The 17,970-nt window shown below is 40.7% G+C and overlaps 1 protein-coding gene across 1 annotated transcript; it reads left to right on the top strand.

Annotated features, from left to right (window-relative positions):
* The first annotated feature begins 382 nt into the window (after window positions 1-382).
* LOC120799745 (insulin-like growth factor-binding protein 4) lies at window positions 383-16,948 on the top strand. The gene is made up of 4 exons (XM_040145080.1): window positions 383-1,283; window positions 9,594-9,757; window positions 10,922-11,047; window positions 12,504-16,948. Exons 1-4 carry the CDS (start codon window positions 926-928, stop codon window positions 12,639-12,641), a joined length of 786 nt encoding a protein of 261 aa, XP_040001014.1. The 5' UTR covers window positions 383-925; the 3' UTR covers window positions 12,642-16,948.
* Window positions 16,949-17,970: the final 1,022 nt, after the last annotated feature.

The raw sequence follows: 17,970 nt of genomic DNA on the forward strand, positions 1-17,970 counted from the left end.
AATCTTTCAAAATGAAAATCAATATATCTTGTCATGCTTGTCACATGAATTAAGACAGACATGACTGAAGAGAATAATAATGGTTGGGTGGAGGAGAAAAACAAAATGTATTCTGTGTGTGAGCAAGTATGAGGGCAATTCAGCTGTTTCTTCTCTCAGTGCACTCAGGATTGAGAGAGGACAAGTGAGGGAGAGTGTATATAAGCTTGTGTGTCTGAGTAGGAGAGAGATAGAGAGAGAAAAAGGGAGACAGAGGGAGAGAGCTTTAGCCTGGCTTTCCTCCGCTGTGCCTTTCAGCTCCTCTCTCACTGTAGAAAGAGGCGTGTCCATGGACCAGTATAAAGTCCAAGGAGAGCCACTCGTGTTGAGCCATTCTCAGGAGTGAGTCCATTACACAGCACACAAGCAAGAGGAGAAAACTGCAGCTGTTGCTTAAAACACTGCCTTTTGATGACCAGCTTTGCGATTGGACACTTGTAGACCAGATTTTTTGGGTGTTTCGGCAGAGGGTGGGCGAGCCTCTGGAACCGAACTCGAAGACAGAGCAAGACTCACCTGAGCACACTGGTGGATATCCTTCCTGCAACTGTTCCTTCCAACGTAACAAAAACTAGTTCTTATCACCACCACATTCGCCAGTCGAGCAGATCAAGAGCAGGCTACAATTTCTGCACTGTGAAACTGAGTCAGAGGAACGGAGAGGCAATACAGCAGAGGTATTGTGTCCCCGCAACTGAAACACTAACCAGCTGAAAATATCAAAGACCATCCTGGACAAAGCATTCTTCTCCAGCCTCCCTTGTTTGTCTAAAATCTGCTGTTGAAGTATAAAGTGATCGAAAGCTGCATAACACTCAGAGAGGACAGGGAGGCTAAGGGGACCAGACACGAGGGAAAAGGAATTTGTGCAGGTGCCGGGGCTGCCATGGTGCGTGGAGGTGGTGTGGCAGTAGCTCCGTCCTGCAGGAGCCTGTGGATGTTTGGCGCCCTGTCGCTGGTGGCGCTGTGCTTGTCAGACCAGGCCATTCGCTGCCCGGTGTGCTCCGAGGAGAGGCTGGCCAGCTGCCGTCTGCCGGAAGGCTGCGAGGAGACAGTGCGGGAGCCCGGCTGTGGCTGCTGCCCCACCTGCGCCCTGCCCAAAGGAGCACACTGTGGCGTCTACTCACCCCGATGTGGCACAGGCCTACGCTGCTACCCGCCGCGTGGTGTGGAGAGGCCACTGCACTCGCTGATGCATGGCCAGGGGGTGTGCACCGATGAGCGGGAGGTGGAGGAGAACTCAGGTGAGAATGAAGGGGTCATGAAGGGAACTGATGATGTATACACTTCTTTAACCTGGGCACTTCTTCTTTTCGTTATTGTCAGTTACAAAGAGGAACAAAGCACTAAAGCACGGACACAACATTTGATATCTGTGCAAATGTCTATGTCAGGATGCTCTCATTGTATGAAGCATGTAACAGCTGGCAGCCACAGCTGACAGGGTCTGTCCAAACCTGACCTGGACTGGCGTCTCTCCATCCCTCTCGCTCTGTGGACCCACGGCCGAGCAGACCAGAATATTTTCTGTCTCCGCTGCCGGGGCCTTACCTGAGCTCGGCAGGGTCAGAGTTGGGGGGTGTGACAATGTGCTGCTTGTTTACCCTAATCTCAGCTAAGCCCTGAACCAGAGCATGCACACACACCAGCTCCTCACGCATGGCCTGATGGGAGAGTGCACACAGTCCCTCTGCTGTCTTGTGGTCGGGCGTTGTAAAAGGAGCCCTGCTGTAAGACGCAGAGCAGGCTTCAGAGAGGCGAGTGGAGGAGGTGTGGTGATAGATGGTGCGGGCGTGTGTGCACGTGAGTGTGTGTGTGTGTCTGCTGCATGTGTCTGCACTCTGTATGACTGTGTGACATGCAAGTTACACCATACCTGTCTTGGTCAAGGAATCATGCATTTGGTTAATGCAGAGGGGGACTCTAAAAATCCCCTTTCCCGGCATCCCCTGGGTGTGCACCTCTTCATGCCAATGTTAAACTGAGATCCTGCAGGTAGTGAAATGCATTGTGGTGGTACTAGGAATGTGAGAGTCTGTGTGTGTGTGTGTGTGTGTGTGTTTGTAATGTGAGGAGGTAATAAAAGCTGCTGTATGAAACGACTGTAATGGAGTGTGGCCAGTGTGGGGCTTTTAGGTCTCTCTGCAATCAGTAATTCACTTGATGCTCTTTCATGGACGCCCCTGATCCTCCTCCTACTGCTGCTGCAGATGTCTAACTCTTCTTCTGCTGTCAATGTCTCTATCACACTTTTCTGGGCGAGCTTCTTATTCTCCTCTTTGTTGTTGCATTCCTCTTGCAAATGAGAACGTCTGTTTCCACTTTCACACAGTGGGATGTCTAATGCTGGATGTCTTATCTGCATATCCAGTTCCAGTTCACTGCTTTGACGTTAACTTCTTTCTACTGATGAAACACTCTCTACTGTTTGTCTGCCTCTGCTTTCCACAAAGGGAGTGGTGTTGATTTCCATTATGCTGCATGAGACAATTTTTATAATGTGTGGCAGACAAGGTGGTTCTTTCATTTGTTCCAGATTATCTACTCACTGGCCCGGCGTTGCTCCCACTGCGCCTAGGCTCCCAGACACCGGTAATGGTAGTAGGCTATCTGCTAGCGTCAGAACACCAAAGATTTGGATCAACTTAGCCAATATAAAACTCCCAGGATGCTCATCTTCATTGCAGCATCTGTCTCCTCTGGCCCTGGGTGCAACCCCCCCTCCCAACCCTAACAAGCCCTCGAGTGCATCGCCCACCGCGTCCAGCTCCTTCATGAGGATGAGCTCATCGGCACTCTTGCTGCCAGAGCTGAAATGAGAGCCTTCTGCTCTCTGTACAGGGCCAGCATAGGTTAGGCCGGCACATAGCGTGACTAAATGGAATCAGAGAGACGAGGAAAGCTGTTTAGAGCACGATAAAAATGGAGGGCTGTCTCAGCTTGGCTCACCTCTGTCCATCCAATTATTTTATTTTGCAGAATGTTCTCCCTGATCATTATTTCTGCTCTTTGACGCTGCATTGTCCGATCAGCTGACCTGGAACTGGGTTCTATTGCACCGGGGGGAGTCTTGGGTCCTTTCTCAGGGGCAGGGCGGCAGTAAATGGAACATTTTGGAAAGTTCCTAAGTTTTGTTTTTTGTGGTCTGTAATCTGAGTGCTGAGTTCTGTCTCCACACTCCTCCTCACCCCTGGAGTCTGTCATAACAAAGTGGGGAAGCTCTGCCCAATAAATCTCACAGTAAATCAATTCTTCTGGGCAGCAGCTCAGATCCTCTGTATAAGAATGTTCAATGTAAACCATGGCAGTCGAGAGACTATCAGAAAGGCACAGGGGAGAGGCGAGGAGCAACTCCAGTCACAAGCTGGAGATTTCCTTTGTGGCACATTCACCGTACTTATGCATTATTAAACAAGGGGGTGCATCTCCTGAATACATGTCCGACACTGCCCCACTCCTAGCAACAGTGAACATGCTAGATAAAAATAGAAGAGGGTTTTTAAAAACCAAGAGAATTCCTAACGAAAAGGACCATGGGGTAGAAGCAGACATGGACAGCCAATTGAAGGGAATTTAGGGTGTTCAGGCTAATAGTTACAGCCCTGCATCTAGATACCACAAGAAAACACTTGCGTCACAAAGGTTTGTGCTGCCTCATGATTGTCCCTTAAGTCTAAGGATAGTAACTAACTACCACAAAAAGGTAATGCAATATATGAGGATGGAAAGAGTTATGAGCTATCCTGTGAGTCCATTTTTTTTGGGTCAAAACATTGCATTTCTCTCAAATATTTATTAGTATTTATCCTGAATTTCCTTAGTAACAACAAGCACTATCCAGCATCTTATGTCAAGGTCTAAGACAGCCAGAGTGCCTCTTAATATCCCATTCTTAGAAACCCTCTCTATCCTAATACTTAGAATAAATCATCATGCATGCGTTGGCATCTGTTCCTACATTCCAGCCGAGTCTGCCCTGGTGTCATATTCAAATGCTTCCCTCTGACAGTGAAACTGATATTATTTACATACTGATACAGATGTCAGATATGAAAAGTCTTACAACTACAGGCACCGAAGCAGTTGCATGAATGAAGCTGTCAGTTGAACCAGACTCTGTCCAACTATGCCCAATTTACTGTGACGCACACAGGTCTTTATGAAAGCAGCATGCTAACCTAGATTTTCCTTTCTCCTGTGAGTGAGCACTCCTCAGCACATTTTGAACTGGTTAAAGATGTGGATATATTTTTGGGGCACTATATGAGGATTTTTTTCAAATCTCTTCGAGCAGATGTCCTCTAATGTTGTGTATTTGTTTTCCTTGGGTTGTGCAGCACATTTGTACAGCTGGGGCTCTTATGCAGGAGTAAATGTGATTAGCTAATTGCTGTCCTCTGTGAGACAGGGACCCCCTTCTAGTGTTGGAGCTGAGAGATACACAAACAATCCAACATTGTCCTGGCCATGAAGCACACTTAATCTGAGGAGGACAGTGAATCCTCAAGGGCTTGGATTTCATATTTTAGCCTAGTATTTCAGTAATAAAAACACTACAGCATTGTACATCTCAATCTCTTGATTTTAATAGGAAGTTCATTTTCTAAGCAGCAATCATTAATGATAATTTTGCCTTTCATTAAGATGAAATACTGTACCAGTTCTACCTGATATTCTAAGTAGTAAGGTGCTTCTCTGGCTCATTATAAGTGCTGCTGTATTCATTTCCTCTCCTTGCACGTCCACTCAAGATCCTGATTCTGTTCATATATTAAAACAAAAACAGTCCATGCAAAATAAAGCTAATGATGCAACTCTCGCTGCAGCTGCATGTTTCCCTCTATTCATAGATCTGTTTATGGTAGCAATAACAGTGCATCAACAAATGATGGGTGCCAAGGATTACCCCATCTTACTATGACGGGATTTACTCACAAATCTGCAAGTAAATAAACCTATAAAACAAGCAGTAATGGAGTCTGGCCAAGGGAGTTACTGTATGGCACTGATGTTAAAAATGACTATAATACCTCACTTCCATTTCTATTGTTGGACAAGTGATATAAATTCCAATGTCTTGGAACATGTTTTTATCTAGATGAAAAATAGGATTGTTTCCTGAAATCAGACGAAACTATGACTCTCAGAGGAGGAAGTGAATGTGGGAAAAACCTCTCACTGCACAAAAGTTCCCAAACCATGTTTTCTTTTCATCACAGGACAATGTTTTGAACCAACAGATTTTTGTCAGGATAAAGGATAATGTGTCTGATGATGATCCATCTGGAAGACTTTCTGCTCTATCCCTTACTCATATTTTTGTCTCTGATCCACACCTGTGTGTGTGTTTCAAGCCTTAGGCTGAAACACAGTATTGCCAAGTTTTTCAAAGCATTAAGCCAAGACAACCAAATTGTTTTCTTGAAAATTGACAAAATGCAAGATAGCTGCTGTGGCTAAGGGTGATGATGATTTTATACTTGGCTTCAGTTTCTGAGACCTTTGTTCTATAGCGGCATTATTGCAGCAACATATGCTTCTAAATAGAATCTATAACACCCTTGAAATTCCAAGGGAAACTGTCCAGTTCTGAATTCAAAGTAGGCATGTGTAATTTTAATTATTTTCAGGGTTGTTGCTCCTAACCATTTTCTGCCGCTTCAAGGGTAAATCAACACCAAATCAAAGAGGACAATAAACTGCTGCTGCTCTGTTCTGTTTGGATTCAGACTCACAAACATGTTGTATTTCTGGATGATTGTTGTGAAATCATTTGAATGGGAAGTAGCCAGAGTAGTATCAGGCAGTACAGTAGCAGCCTTCTTGTCTTTGTGATTCAGTGTTGAATCAACTTTCTATCTTTGACAAATGCCACTAAAAAGAGTTTCAAAATTGTCATTGCTACGTGCTGGCAGTCTTGAACAGTGTTCTTAAAACTGCACTAGACATCAGCTCTGATGATTAACTGATTCAAAGAAATCTTCTGCTCAGAAACTGGTCAGATACTCTGGCAGCACCCAGTGTTGACTTACTACTTTTTGGTAGTAAGCCTAGTATACCCTTTGAGCTTGCTGCCAGATTTTCTTGAAAAAAACACTTATCAAAGTATAACAAAATATTTTGGAGAAGTAAACTCCCCTTAGAGTCTTAAGTTTTCAAGAAATTAGTCACTGTCAATATAATTTAATCTATTTATCCAGCATCCAGAACCACAACACTACAATCAACTTTTTTCTGTATCTTTGTAAAATTCAAATTTTTAGCTACTCTAGCCAAGTTTTATGGACTGACAGCTTTTTAAAAATTAGGCTAATCACAATGTTTGTGAAGAGAAGAAGAGAAATAGCGGAGTGTATATAACATTAATTAAATTAAAATAACCTTAAAATCTCAGTAATACTGATCGCACCACTGCTCTGCTATTTCATTTCTGTTTCTTTTGTATTTTGGATTGCTGATCATTTGAGGCTTTAGTTTAGAGAAGATTCTTCTGGTCAAGATGGGGCTAATAGTGAAATAATTTAGAATTTTGAAAAATAGCCTCATTAAGGTTATTTGACAGCTGCCGACTATCTTTTGACAACCTGACAAATACTGGATTTTTCTAGTTCACTTGGTCTGGTTCACATTTCTTACATAAACATAAGACATAAACAAATGTTTTAAAGAGTAATTTATTACCAGGCTGAGGAGCTACGTTTCACTGCTCTCTCTGGTTAAACGTTTTCAGTTTGTTTGGTCAGAAATGTGCTGTGTTACACCTAGATCCGCACAAGTTGCACCTGTAACCGCACCCAACGGTGATGTCACGGTGCACTGACGTGCTTTGAAGTACAGTACTCCTACATCACTGCAGAAAAAAGAGAGGCTAAACAACTGGAGGTGAGCAAAAAAGATTTCTAGTTGTTTTTAGGGTTGTCTTTTTATAGGGATCCTTTTCATTAGTTTTTTTTTTTTTTCAAAGAATTGTGACCAAACTATGCGCTGAGTGAGAAATTTTACAGTTGAAAAATAAACCGGTCAGTGCTCTTATGTATGCTGTGCAATTTCTTGGTACTTTTTGGCCAAAAGAAACACCACTATAGATATATCTAGGATAAGCTAATATTGGCTGTTACATCAGTTGGGCTCTACTCAGTGTAAGGAAGTTGCTCAGCAGCTCCTCTTAGTGTTGTCAAACTCGAATTTAAAGGGTAATCTATCTACTTCAATTCATGAGTGCACTGCGACTATTCTCAGTGTATCTGTATCAAATAGACCACAAATGCAGTCATTATTTTTAAAAGGGTGCATCTCAGGTTTTTGTACAAATGCTTCACATAAAGGACTCTCTTTTGGCTTAGCGAGATCTAAGCAAGTAGAAGTATAAAACACAGGAAAGTACTCTGCCAATCTAGCTGAGCACAACTAAATATTTATTTGAGGAGGATATTTGTCTTTGGTGTTTACAAGTTAAGCCTTAAAGCCACTAACAGTGGAATCTGTAATCTCATGACCCCTTTACTCCCTTATGTCCGGGTTGTACTGACTGCAAGGTAAATATACTGTATAAACAGAAGGTGTGGTGCAGACATAATGTAGATTAAATGATGTAACTGCAGTGAACTTGTGTAAAGTGGTTTTTCTCATGACAGAAAATATGTTCATCAAGAAAGATAGGGCTTGCCAATCAGAATGCTTTCACTCAACCCATAATGAATGATGCTCACATGTCTAGTGGCCAGAGTTGACGGATACTGCTGCTTCACCCTATATATGACATTGAGCAAGCCATGCGGTTTCTTGTGTAGCAGGTTTTGAATTTGTCCAACAAATGCTAACAAAATGGAGCCAATCAGATATTGTGTTGTCTTCATACTATGTTATTAAAATCACTGGTTTTACGAATGAATTTGATAATCAATTTAACTTTCTGGTTAACAGACAGGTAATGGTCTCTGTTTAAGTTTTAATGGATCTTGTTGACTTAGCTTTGGCTCATTATACCAAAAGACCAAAGACGACAGGTAAAGGCTTTTCCTGATTCTGAGTATGATTATACCTCTACTAAAGACCTTTCTTTATCTTTGCTGTGCACCTGTGACTGGCAAAGCACTATGTTGAATCAGCTCCAGGGCTGATAATGGACTGTAGGAATTATGTTTTAAAAGCCAAGTGCTGCTGATCCAACTCAAATGAAACCACACAGAGAAGTGGCGACTTCCTCCATGGAAAACAGCAATGGTAGCAAACAGGACATGCCACCCCTGACCCACTTCTAAATCACTTTGGCTCACCCTGCGAAAGAGCGTGGAATCGGAAAAGTGTGAACTGGCAAAAGACGAGAAAGAACAACTTGGAACGAAGGAAACATCTGAAACCCTGTCGGCTCTTGTGGAAGAAAGTGCTGATGATCAAGGCTTAACAGCAACAAGACTAAAAATACAAACAGCCGAGAGACACTTTCCCCCCAGACAAGCCAAATCAAGCCAAGCAAGATGACTGTCTGTGAAGCTTAGAGAAACCTTGTCACCTTCTAACTCCTGTCACTGAGCTGTAAAAAATTCAACCATCACCAGAAAAAGCCCCAGTATCAATACCTGAATGCAGTAGGGATAGGACTAGCCCAAGAGCTACAGTAGTACTGCAAAGAAAAGCTTGTACTGCCTTGGATGTGTGTAAGTGTGCCTTTATGGATTGTCGGCCTGAGAAAGGCTTTACATTGCACAAGATTACAGAGTTTACTGATCCAGTCCTTCCATTCCAGTGCAAATCCGTAAAATGCCATAGGTTATGAGCAGAAAGCACAAAACGCTGCCAGGTCTTAAAACCCACAGGTGAAAGGTAACATGCATGTGCATAGAACAAGACACACACAAACTTCTGTCCCTCATTGTGCACATCTTTTGCCCCCAACCACCAACCAGCACATACATACATCCAGTTGTGCCCACTTGTGACCACTTGTGACAGTGCAAATACCCTCTAACAACCTCCATCTGGCACAGACTGAGGTTGTTGTGGAAGGGTGGAGAGTGAAGAGGGAGGGGGGCATTTCCTGAGGAAGCAGCTGGCTGCCTGCAGGGCCATGGAACTGCAGGATTATAGGGATGCAAAGGTGAATGTGGCACAGACCACAATGTACAGAGGGTGGCAGAACAGGGGTGGTATCGTTTTAAAAAGCCCCAGAGCTCGTGGCATGGCGGTGATGCAGTAGTTGAAAAGTATGAAGGCGAGAGCTGAGGTACAGATTACCCCCCCGAGTGGGAGCACGGCTATGTGTCCTTGAGGTTAACCTGGCCTCATTTTTCGCCTACATTTCACCATGTTCAGCTGTATGGGATGTTATGTAGAAGGATAAGGAAGATTAGCAGAACAGCTCCTGCTCTTCAAATAATGGACACCCTAAATTATGGTCAAATCATTAAAACGTGAGATTATTATGTTGCACTGACAATCATGCAAAAAAGACCCTAAAATGTTTTCGACAAACTATTACCGTATTACATCTGACAGTGTATTGTTCACCTTGTTGTTGAATTTGAGGAACTTAAGCATTATTCCTTGCCCTTTAGCAATGGACAGGCAGGAAGAGATCATCCCTGAGCACCCAAACAACAGCAATATCCGGTGCAGTCCACAAGACAAGCGCTGCATACAGAAGACCCTAGCCCGACACCCTCTGAAATCCACAAATCAGAGGAGCAACACTGCCAGGGAGGAGACCAAGGCGGCGCTGGTGAGAGAAACTATCCTCTGACATCTTATTAGTTTCACAGAAAACAACAAACCCAGGCAATTCCCTCTGCAGTACATGCCTCTGCCCCAGCAGGTGTTTTACATTAGGGCTTTATAGTTCCAAAGCCACAAGCGTAACTGTCAGGTTACAAATTGTACGAATGAGTTATTTACAGACTGTAACATTTAATTGCGGTCTTGTGAAATAAAGTACAGGTGGACATTGACATCAACACGCAATTTGCTGTTTTAACATTGGCAAGAGCATGATCATAACATCCCCACTAATCAATAACAGGCTGGTTTTACCCTTTGTAGTACATCATTTACCAAAGAAATGTGTTACATCAATGCACAGCAATGCCACAGTCTCTCACATTTAGATTTATTTGGGCCACCCACCCAGGTAGGTTCATCAGTTTGGATATTTATGTTTTTACTTTTGTTTTTGAAGGCTTTGTGGGAATGCAGTTTGGACTGGCTGTGCAGACTGATCACAAAATCAACCAACACTCAATACTGTTTGCGGATAATGTACATTTGAATGCACAAACAATATAAGGTTGTTAAAATTTCTTAGGGTCAAATTCAAAACCATGTTAACCTGAATGTAGACGTCATGCCACAACAGCACTTTGACTTAGATTTCAATAAGTAATGGCACATTTGAATTTGGGATTTTTCCCAAGACAGAGAATTTAATTAATCAACTATTGTAAAAAAAAAAACAACAAAAAAAATCTCTTCTGTGCAACAACTTTAACTCAAGAGATTACCCAGGTAATGAGCACTGGAGGCAATAACCCAATAGAAGACAAGAGCATACAGTTAATCCAAAAACATTCCCTGTTTTTTTCCAGTCTGCTTGGTTTGGTGTTTTTTTTGAATTACTTTCCTTAATTTTTTTAGACATTTATATAGATTTATTATTCATTAGTTTTCACGAGTAACTGAAATGATCTACTAGTTAAAGATGACTGGTTTTTCATTTTACCTCAACTTCCTCATGATTTCTTGAACATTTTGAAAAGTAGAGACAATAGTTTTACATAATTTTTTACACACAGCAGTTCTCTTATGCCACTGCAAATGTCTATGTACGTCTACATCTGGAACTCTGCTGATATTTTAATAAACAGCAAGTCAAAAATGATTTCTCCTCCAGGCTCCATGTCGTGCTGAGCTACAAAGAGCACTGGACAGATTGGCATCAAATACCCGCACACACGATGATCTCTTCACAATCCCTATTCCCAACTGTGACAAGAACGGAGATTTCCATGCCAAACAGGTCTGTGATTTCACGCACACACTCATTATGAGCTCCATTGAGTTACTGAGCAGACCACTATTTGGCCATGTTTACTGGTGAACTGTGAATCTCTATTATTAAGCCAATAATAATAAAAAAGTCCGGTCTTTATACTTCAAACACTTCCTTTCAAACTACATCAGCAAACTGTGGGCCAAAACACAACACATGCCTGCAGCCGATGAAATATTGTCTTACTAGTTCAAGATCAAAACGAAAGTGTCTCCAGGCAGACCGCCCTGCTAATGCCAAGACCTTATTTTTCTAAGCTGACATGAAAAGTGATTTACTTTCAGAAATCAAGAGTTGAACTATTTGTGTAAAGTGGTTTCCCCTAAACTGTTGAACAATAATCACTTTATTGCTGTGATGGATGCAATTAACTTTTGGATGCAATTGCTTTTTCTGTTATTCTGCCTTTGCAAGATTGGGCAACTATGCAGATAAGAGTGAGAGAATCAGAGAACATAAAAACACAGATAAGACTGCCCTGAGCTGTATATGCAAACAAAGCAGCAGACGCAGAGTTAGTGATAAAAGGAAAGCTCTGCTAAGGCAACAGTCATCAAGAGTCTGAGTTGTGTTGATTGTGTAACATGGTTAAAGTATCTCTGTCTGCTCAGATTCACAGGCATCTGTTTACTGTTTAACTAAAACTGCACTGTGATAAAAATTATTGGGAAGTAAAGCACAGGTCATGAGGGACAACTGGGAATCATTTCATGGCAGGCTTGCTCTCAGATTGATAACTGGTCTTGGAGGCTTTCTGAAACTGTAAATCCCTTAGGAAAAGCACAAAATCATGTAATACATTTTGTATTACAGTAATTAAAAGCTACCAGTAAATTTAACAGTAGTTAAAAGCTCATAAAAGGAACCTCAGAGGTATTGAATCAAATAATTAAATTACTTGAAATACTACAAAATCATAGTTTGTTTAGGGCAACTTTAAGTGTCAGCTGGGTGTAATTTACGCAGCTATGGAGCATCACTCTCTTTTAGCTCTGTTTTGCTCTCCATCAACTTCTGAGGTAATATGTCTGGCTTTTAATATAGCTGCTAAATGCTCCACTGTGTTCACCAGCTAGTGGTTAACTTTGTCACTGTGGGTAGTGTAGAAGGGATCATTTTTGGAGCTTTTTTGGTAATAACCGCTACCCACTCTTGCTGAAAACATACTGATGAGAACGTAGAGTGGCAAAACCAAAATTCTGATTTAAAAAATACTATAAAGCTCTGTAGAGCTTGGGGGAACTGCAGAGTTGGGTGTTAATTCCCTGTGGGTTCATCACTATGAGTGACCCCTTTCACTTTACATGCAGTCCTTCGATCCATTGTTAATATAGAAATATCGAGTAGAGCAGCTTTAATATATGCACCTGTAGTTAAGAAGGTGCTATACAACTAGGATAATTATCGCTCTTTATGCCCACAGTGTCATCCTGCACGTGACGGCCAGCGGGGAAAGTGCTGGTGTGTGGATCAGAAGACGGGCATGAGGCTGCCGGGGCCGTTGGAGCAGCGAGGGGATCTGGACTGCCACCAGTTAATGACTGCCACCCTGAGGGATTGAGGAGTGAGAAGTGGCAGTAGGGGTCCAGGACCAGCTGAATTCTACTGGTGCTTATTAGTAGAACTACATGAGGAAAGGACTTCACCCCAAAGCCTCACTTCACCTGAGGCCAATGGTACTTGACCTTGCGCAACAAAAAGGAAAACATTGAATTGAGTTCTTTTGCTATTTTGTTTCTGTGTGTGACAGTATGTGATCTCTGAGTCTTTTGAGCACTTGGTGTGTATTGTTTCTACTATGTGAACCTAAGACTGATAGCCTTTAGACACATGCGCTTTAAAGTAACAGGTGGCAGAAAAAAAAAAAAAACCTTCCACAGATAAGAGTTGTAGTTGTGATCTTTGTTAGAGAGCAAAATGTGTTGTTTCCTCTAGTCTAACTTCAGTGTAGTATTCTTAAAAAGTGATGAGAATATGCATCACCCCACCAACCCCAGTTCGACTTAAGACAAAACAGGAGCTGTTAGTATTTGTTTTATTTTTTCTGGAGCACTAGATCAGTTGGAATTACTGACAATCCAGAGAGATTCTCAATTAAAGGATTGTGTACTAGTTTTTCACACAATATGTGTAAGTGGTTGTACGTGTTGTTCTTATTTTACTATATGTCGTAAACCCCACCCATCTGGTAAGTAGGTAAGAACAAATCATAAAATGTCATTGCAAACAAAAAGTCTATTACAGTGATGACACAAGAGTAGCAATAAAGGATAGGATGAGAACAACAGAAACGTTGAAAAAAGAAACAAAGGAATGCAACAACCCCCTGCCTTGAGTTATCAAATGATAAGCCATAGCTTTTCACAACATGGAGACCAAAGTGAAAAGTGATACTCGTTTGAAAAACGGTATCTCGGAAAGAGACTAGATTTGCTTCATCACCTCGTGGTTAACTCTGCATCCCCCGCTCTTTGCCGATGAGCTCTCTCTAGCATTGTGGTCCAGAAGGACTGGCAGTGTAGCTGGGCTAGAACCTCTGTACACTGCTGATAGGATAATCTTATTTTTCCAGCTGGTGCTAAGATGCCAGTGTGACTCTCATGTTTTTATGAATATGTTTCAACATACAGGATTTCTCTCCAAACAGACTGCTTGGCAGATCTTTGGTGGTGCTATACACGGATTGTGCCAAAATACAAAGAAAAATGGCTTCTGCACTTTTTGGGTAGTGTTTAGGATTAGAACGGGAGACTGAGATTTTTAGGAAGTCTGATGATCACTTCAATGTGTGACCATCTGCACTAGCTATTGACAAATTCTTTCCATGTGTGTTTTTCATGTTACTGTCAAAATATGAAAGTAACATCCCACATTAGCTTTGCACTATCACTACAGCTAACTGGCTGAATATTTCACTGGCCAGTGTTGTAAATTGCAGGTGTGATGTGTTTTAAATATACAAGCAGAGTGTAATAACTTTGAATGATTATGGGAGCAATGCAACTACTAGCTAACATGAAGCTTTGAATGGAGGACTCTGGTGTAGCAGCAGAGCTAGAATCATGATTATGTGGTAACCAGAATTTCCTCTGTTAATCTGACAGTGTTCTCATATCATCTGTAGGGCATCGCACTAATAATTAAAGGAGTGTATTACCAGCGCAAGTGACATTGCTTCTCCTTAACTATTTTATATACCATAGACGAGGCTGGTAATATTCTTATAGCAATTTGATTGTACTGGTGGAGTGCATTACTTTTTCAGGGCAGAGTAGCAGGTTTAAGCAGGTTTAAGCTAATGCTGGTGTTTGTCATCACCAGATATGGATAGCCTGCTCTATCTGTTCCATGTGACACTTTGGTTATTATTGACTCAAGAAAAAATTCATCTTGTGTGGATGGATTGTCATTGTTGGTATTGGTGTCACTCGTGCAGCTTGTGCCTGGGCTTGAGCTCACTAGAGAAGAGGGACAAAGAGCGTAGCAAGTCAGGTCATTCCCGCACAGAACAGCATTAACGTCAACCTAACAAATCATTAGTGTGCACATTACAGTGTGGTAATATCAGATATGGTAAAAGAAAAAAGACATTCACAGCACTGTCACACAGTGGATTTTTTACTCTTTTTGTTTTCTATGTCTCTACAATCTGATTTTACCTCAGTATCAGTTAAGCTTTAAATATGACTATTTGAGCAGAGCACACTGAAGGGGGGTTCATTTTAGCTCCACACAGAAATAAGAAAAGTGCCATGAAAACTATTATTATAAGTATTATTATCATTATGCATTTTGTTTCACATTTTTTCCATATTGAATTTGGTCTAATCTTTCTAAAATGGAGCAGTATGTACATATACGTATAAGTAGAGTCAGTGAAAAGAAAAATCATCTAATTCTCTTATTCGTTTATTGGGCAAGATAGGAAAACATAAAGTCAGATATGAGAATTAGTTGCTGTTGCCCAGTAGGCTCAACCCAGCTAACAGCTGATATGGGCCAGCTCATCCACAAAATAAATCTGACAAATGTTGTCCATTACCATCAGACCAAGGGTTTCTCTGATGTTTCTCAGTGCATCCTGAAGGTACTTGAGGTCGTGAGGGTGAAATTCTAAAGAATTAAAACAATCCCTCTACTATTTGTACACATAAAACAATTGAAAGGTGTATTTTTAGTGCACTTTGTCTTGATTTTGCTACAAAACTCGAAGAGAAATAAAAATAATTTTCAATAGAGTCACAGCCTGTAAGTTTTAATCATAATATACAATTCAAACAAAAATCATCAAAGGTCACTTATTTCCTTTTCTCTGTGTTGGCCTAGTTATTCTGTCATATATTATATCAGTCCAAATTCCGCACATTGGGTCCTAATAAGACTACTAATACGACTAACAAATATGACTACATACTACTTGAAATTTAATGATTAATTTATAACCTTTACTAGAAACAGAATTGTCACCAGATGACCAGTTTTACTTGTCACTAAAGAAGAAATGTACCCAAAGGCAGTGCACCAAAACACATACATATAGTGTAGAAAGAAGATGGTCTGAGTGGAGAATCATTGCTACAGCTTAAAAATATTAAAAACCAAATATCCTAAAAATCATTCCAAAGACTACATAGAATCTGGAGACATCAATACTCATTCAGTGAACTGCATGCACACAAAAAAAGTTCCAGCACAATCCTTTCTTATCATTCATCAACTAATGAAGTGTTACTAAACACATTCAAACATTTCTCTGTTAAATAGTCTTAATCTTTGAGAGAGATGGCAAACGGTTTTGGCTATGATTCTGCAAAGGCCTTCTAACCACATAAACTGTGTATTTAAACTATACTACATTGCTTGATCTCTAACTTTGCTTTACTGAACTGTAATTGCATTTCTTGAGAATAGACTGTTCCTGTTTGCCTTTGATATTATCTGTTAATGTGTAGAAGATTTGAAGTAGTGTTTGCATGCATCCAAATGGACTGGGGTTGGGAACAGCTAAGGTCTTGTGTATCTTGTCCAGAACAGGACTGCTATATTCAAACACTGACGTGATCAAAGAACTGAAATATATAGAGTTTCAACCCATGAAATAATCAGTTACATTGTAAGTGTTTACCAGATGAAAATGTACACAATTAATCAATTAAAACACTTTAGAAACTACAATGTTGGTGCTGTTGCTGTTATTATTAGTAGCAGTAGTAATATCAGTAGTAATAGTATTAGACGATTTTAGCTTAGTACAGATGTGTCAGTACCAGCATATATATGTTGGCCAATACGTGACAAGAAGCTGCTGTATGGAAATGCCAAAGATATGTTTATGATATCTTTTTTTATGATATGAAAAAATGGTTTTGACTGAAGTTCAGTGTTTTGACATAAATAATGGTTAGAAAAAGTTTCCTTATGGCTTGTATTGCATAAACACACCAATAAATGAAAAATTAATACACAAAGAAAAATTTGTCGCTGGTGACAGAGTATTTTAAATTAATTTTAAAAATCCAATTACTATCCATAATACACATCAAATGCTACTTTCATTAATGTCTACTCAGAAACTATGACAAACTATACTGAACTATAGTTCAGTATAGTTTGTCATAGTTTCTGAGTTTTAAAGGCTAAGTTCTTATTTATCTATTCTCAACTTTAATATTTTTTTGATGCGTCTGAATTAATGTTTTTAGTTGTTGATGCTAATTTAACTGCTCTCAAACCTTTGTGTTTAAACTTACTGTAATATTTGTTGTTTGGGTGAAGTGTTTGTATTTTTCAACTGTAAAATTTTACATGAAATATCTTGGCCACAAAATATCTTGAATACCTAAATTAAAGATTCTGATCCAAAAAGTTTGAAATGTTTGCTATGTGTTTATGTGAAAAAAAGGATATCAGAGGGTGTACTGTTATCAGATGATAACCTCTCAAATATCGGTATCTGCCTCAAAAATATATTATTGGTCAGACTCTATTGGTGGTAGCTGTAGTAATGGTAGTAATAGTGTTATTAGATGAAGCAATGATATGTGAATCCGCCAAAAGTAACCAAAGCAGCTATAGATACCAAAAACAGACAAGAAACAAACAAGAAACAAACAAGAAACAAACAAGTTGCTAGTGCATCACTATGCGATGGGATGTATTCCAGGATGCCTAAATTTAAAATGATCTAAATGTCTGAGAATACTTCAGAGCTATCAGTCTATCAGTCTACCTGCTGCTTTTATCAAATGGTAAAAAGGTCAAATTGTTCCCTCCAGGCCAGAGGCAGAAAACGAAACATTCACAGTGAACTTTTATGAATTTACGAAACCAACAAAGTCAGAAGAATGATGTCATTTACGCAGTTTTATACATAAACATTGCTGTGTCTTGATGTTTTTGACATCAGAATCCTGTACTGTGTGTTTCCCCGAGCCTATCGTGAAAGCGGGTTAGACAGACAGGTTAATGATAATACTCAAGGCATTTGTCCAAGGAATACCTCTGGAATCATACAACATAATAATCTGGCTGCAGCAGCTTCTAAAAATACCTCCACTGTCCACTACCAGAGTAAACTTTCAAGTCTGCTTAGTTCCACTGCCTGAGTCTATTTTGGAGAGCTCTGCAGGCTTAAGAACTGGGTCTGAATCTGCATTACAAGAACAGCTTTGCAGGTTTTCCTCTGATTGATTCAAAATGTCACAGGCCCTTTCCTGCCCCTGGGCATCCACAATCCCACAGCTGTGCCGGGGAGGCCCTCTTAGAGTGTCTGTGTTAAGACTGCACAGTAGCTTACAGGAGGCATGTGACCTCCATCCTACCTCCAGACGTACTCCATCACAGGTGTCCAGTGCTAAACATAGGCCTGCCCATCCTCTGTGTGGAATCTG

Source organism: Xiphias gladius, chromosome 15 (genome assembly GCF_016859285.1).
Source record: "Xiphias gladius isolate SHS-SW01 ecotype Sanya breed wild chromosome 15, ASM1685928v1, whole genome shotgun sequence".
Classification (NCBI taxonomy): Eukaryota; Metazoa; Chordata; class Actinopteri; order Istiophoriformes; family Xiphiidae; genus Xiphias; species Xiphias gladius.

Excerpts from the sequence above, each read along its gene's own strand:
- LOC120799745 (XM_040145080.1), top strand. The coding sequence starts at position 926 with ATGGTGCGTGGAGGTGGTGTGGCAGTAGCTCCGTCCTGCAGGAGCCTG. Across the intron at positions 1,284-9,593 it reads GGAGGTGGAGGAGAACTCAG|CAATGGACAGGCAGGAAGAG; the intron begins GTGAGAATGAAG and ends CTTGCCCTTTAG. Across the intron at positions 11,048-12,503 it reads GAGATTTCCATGCCAAACAG|TGTCATCCTGCACGTGACGG; the intron begins GTCTGTGATTTC and ends TTATGCCCACAG.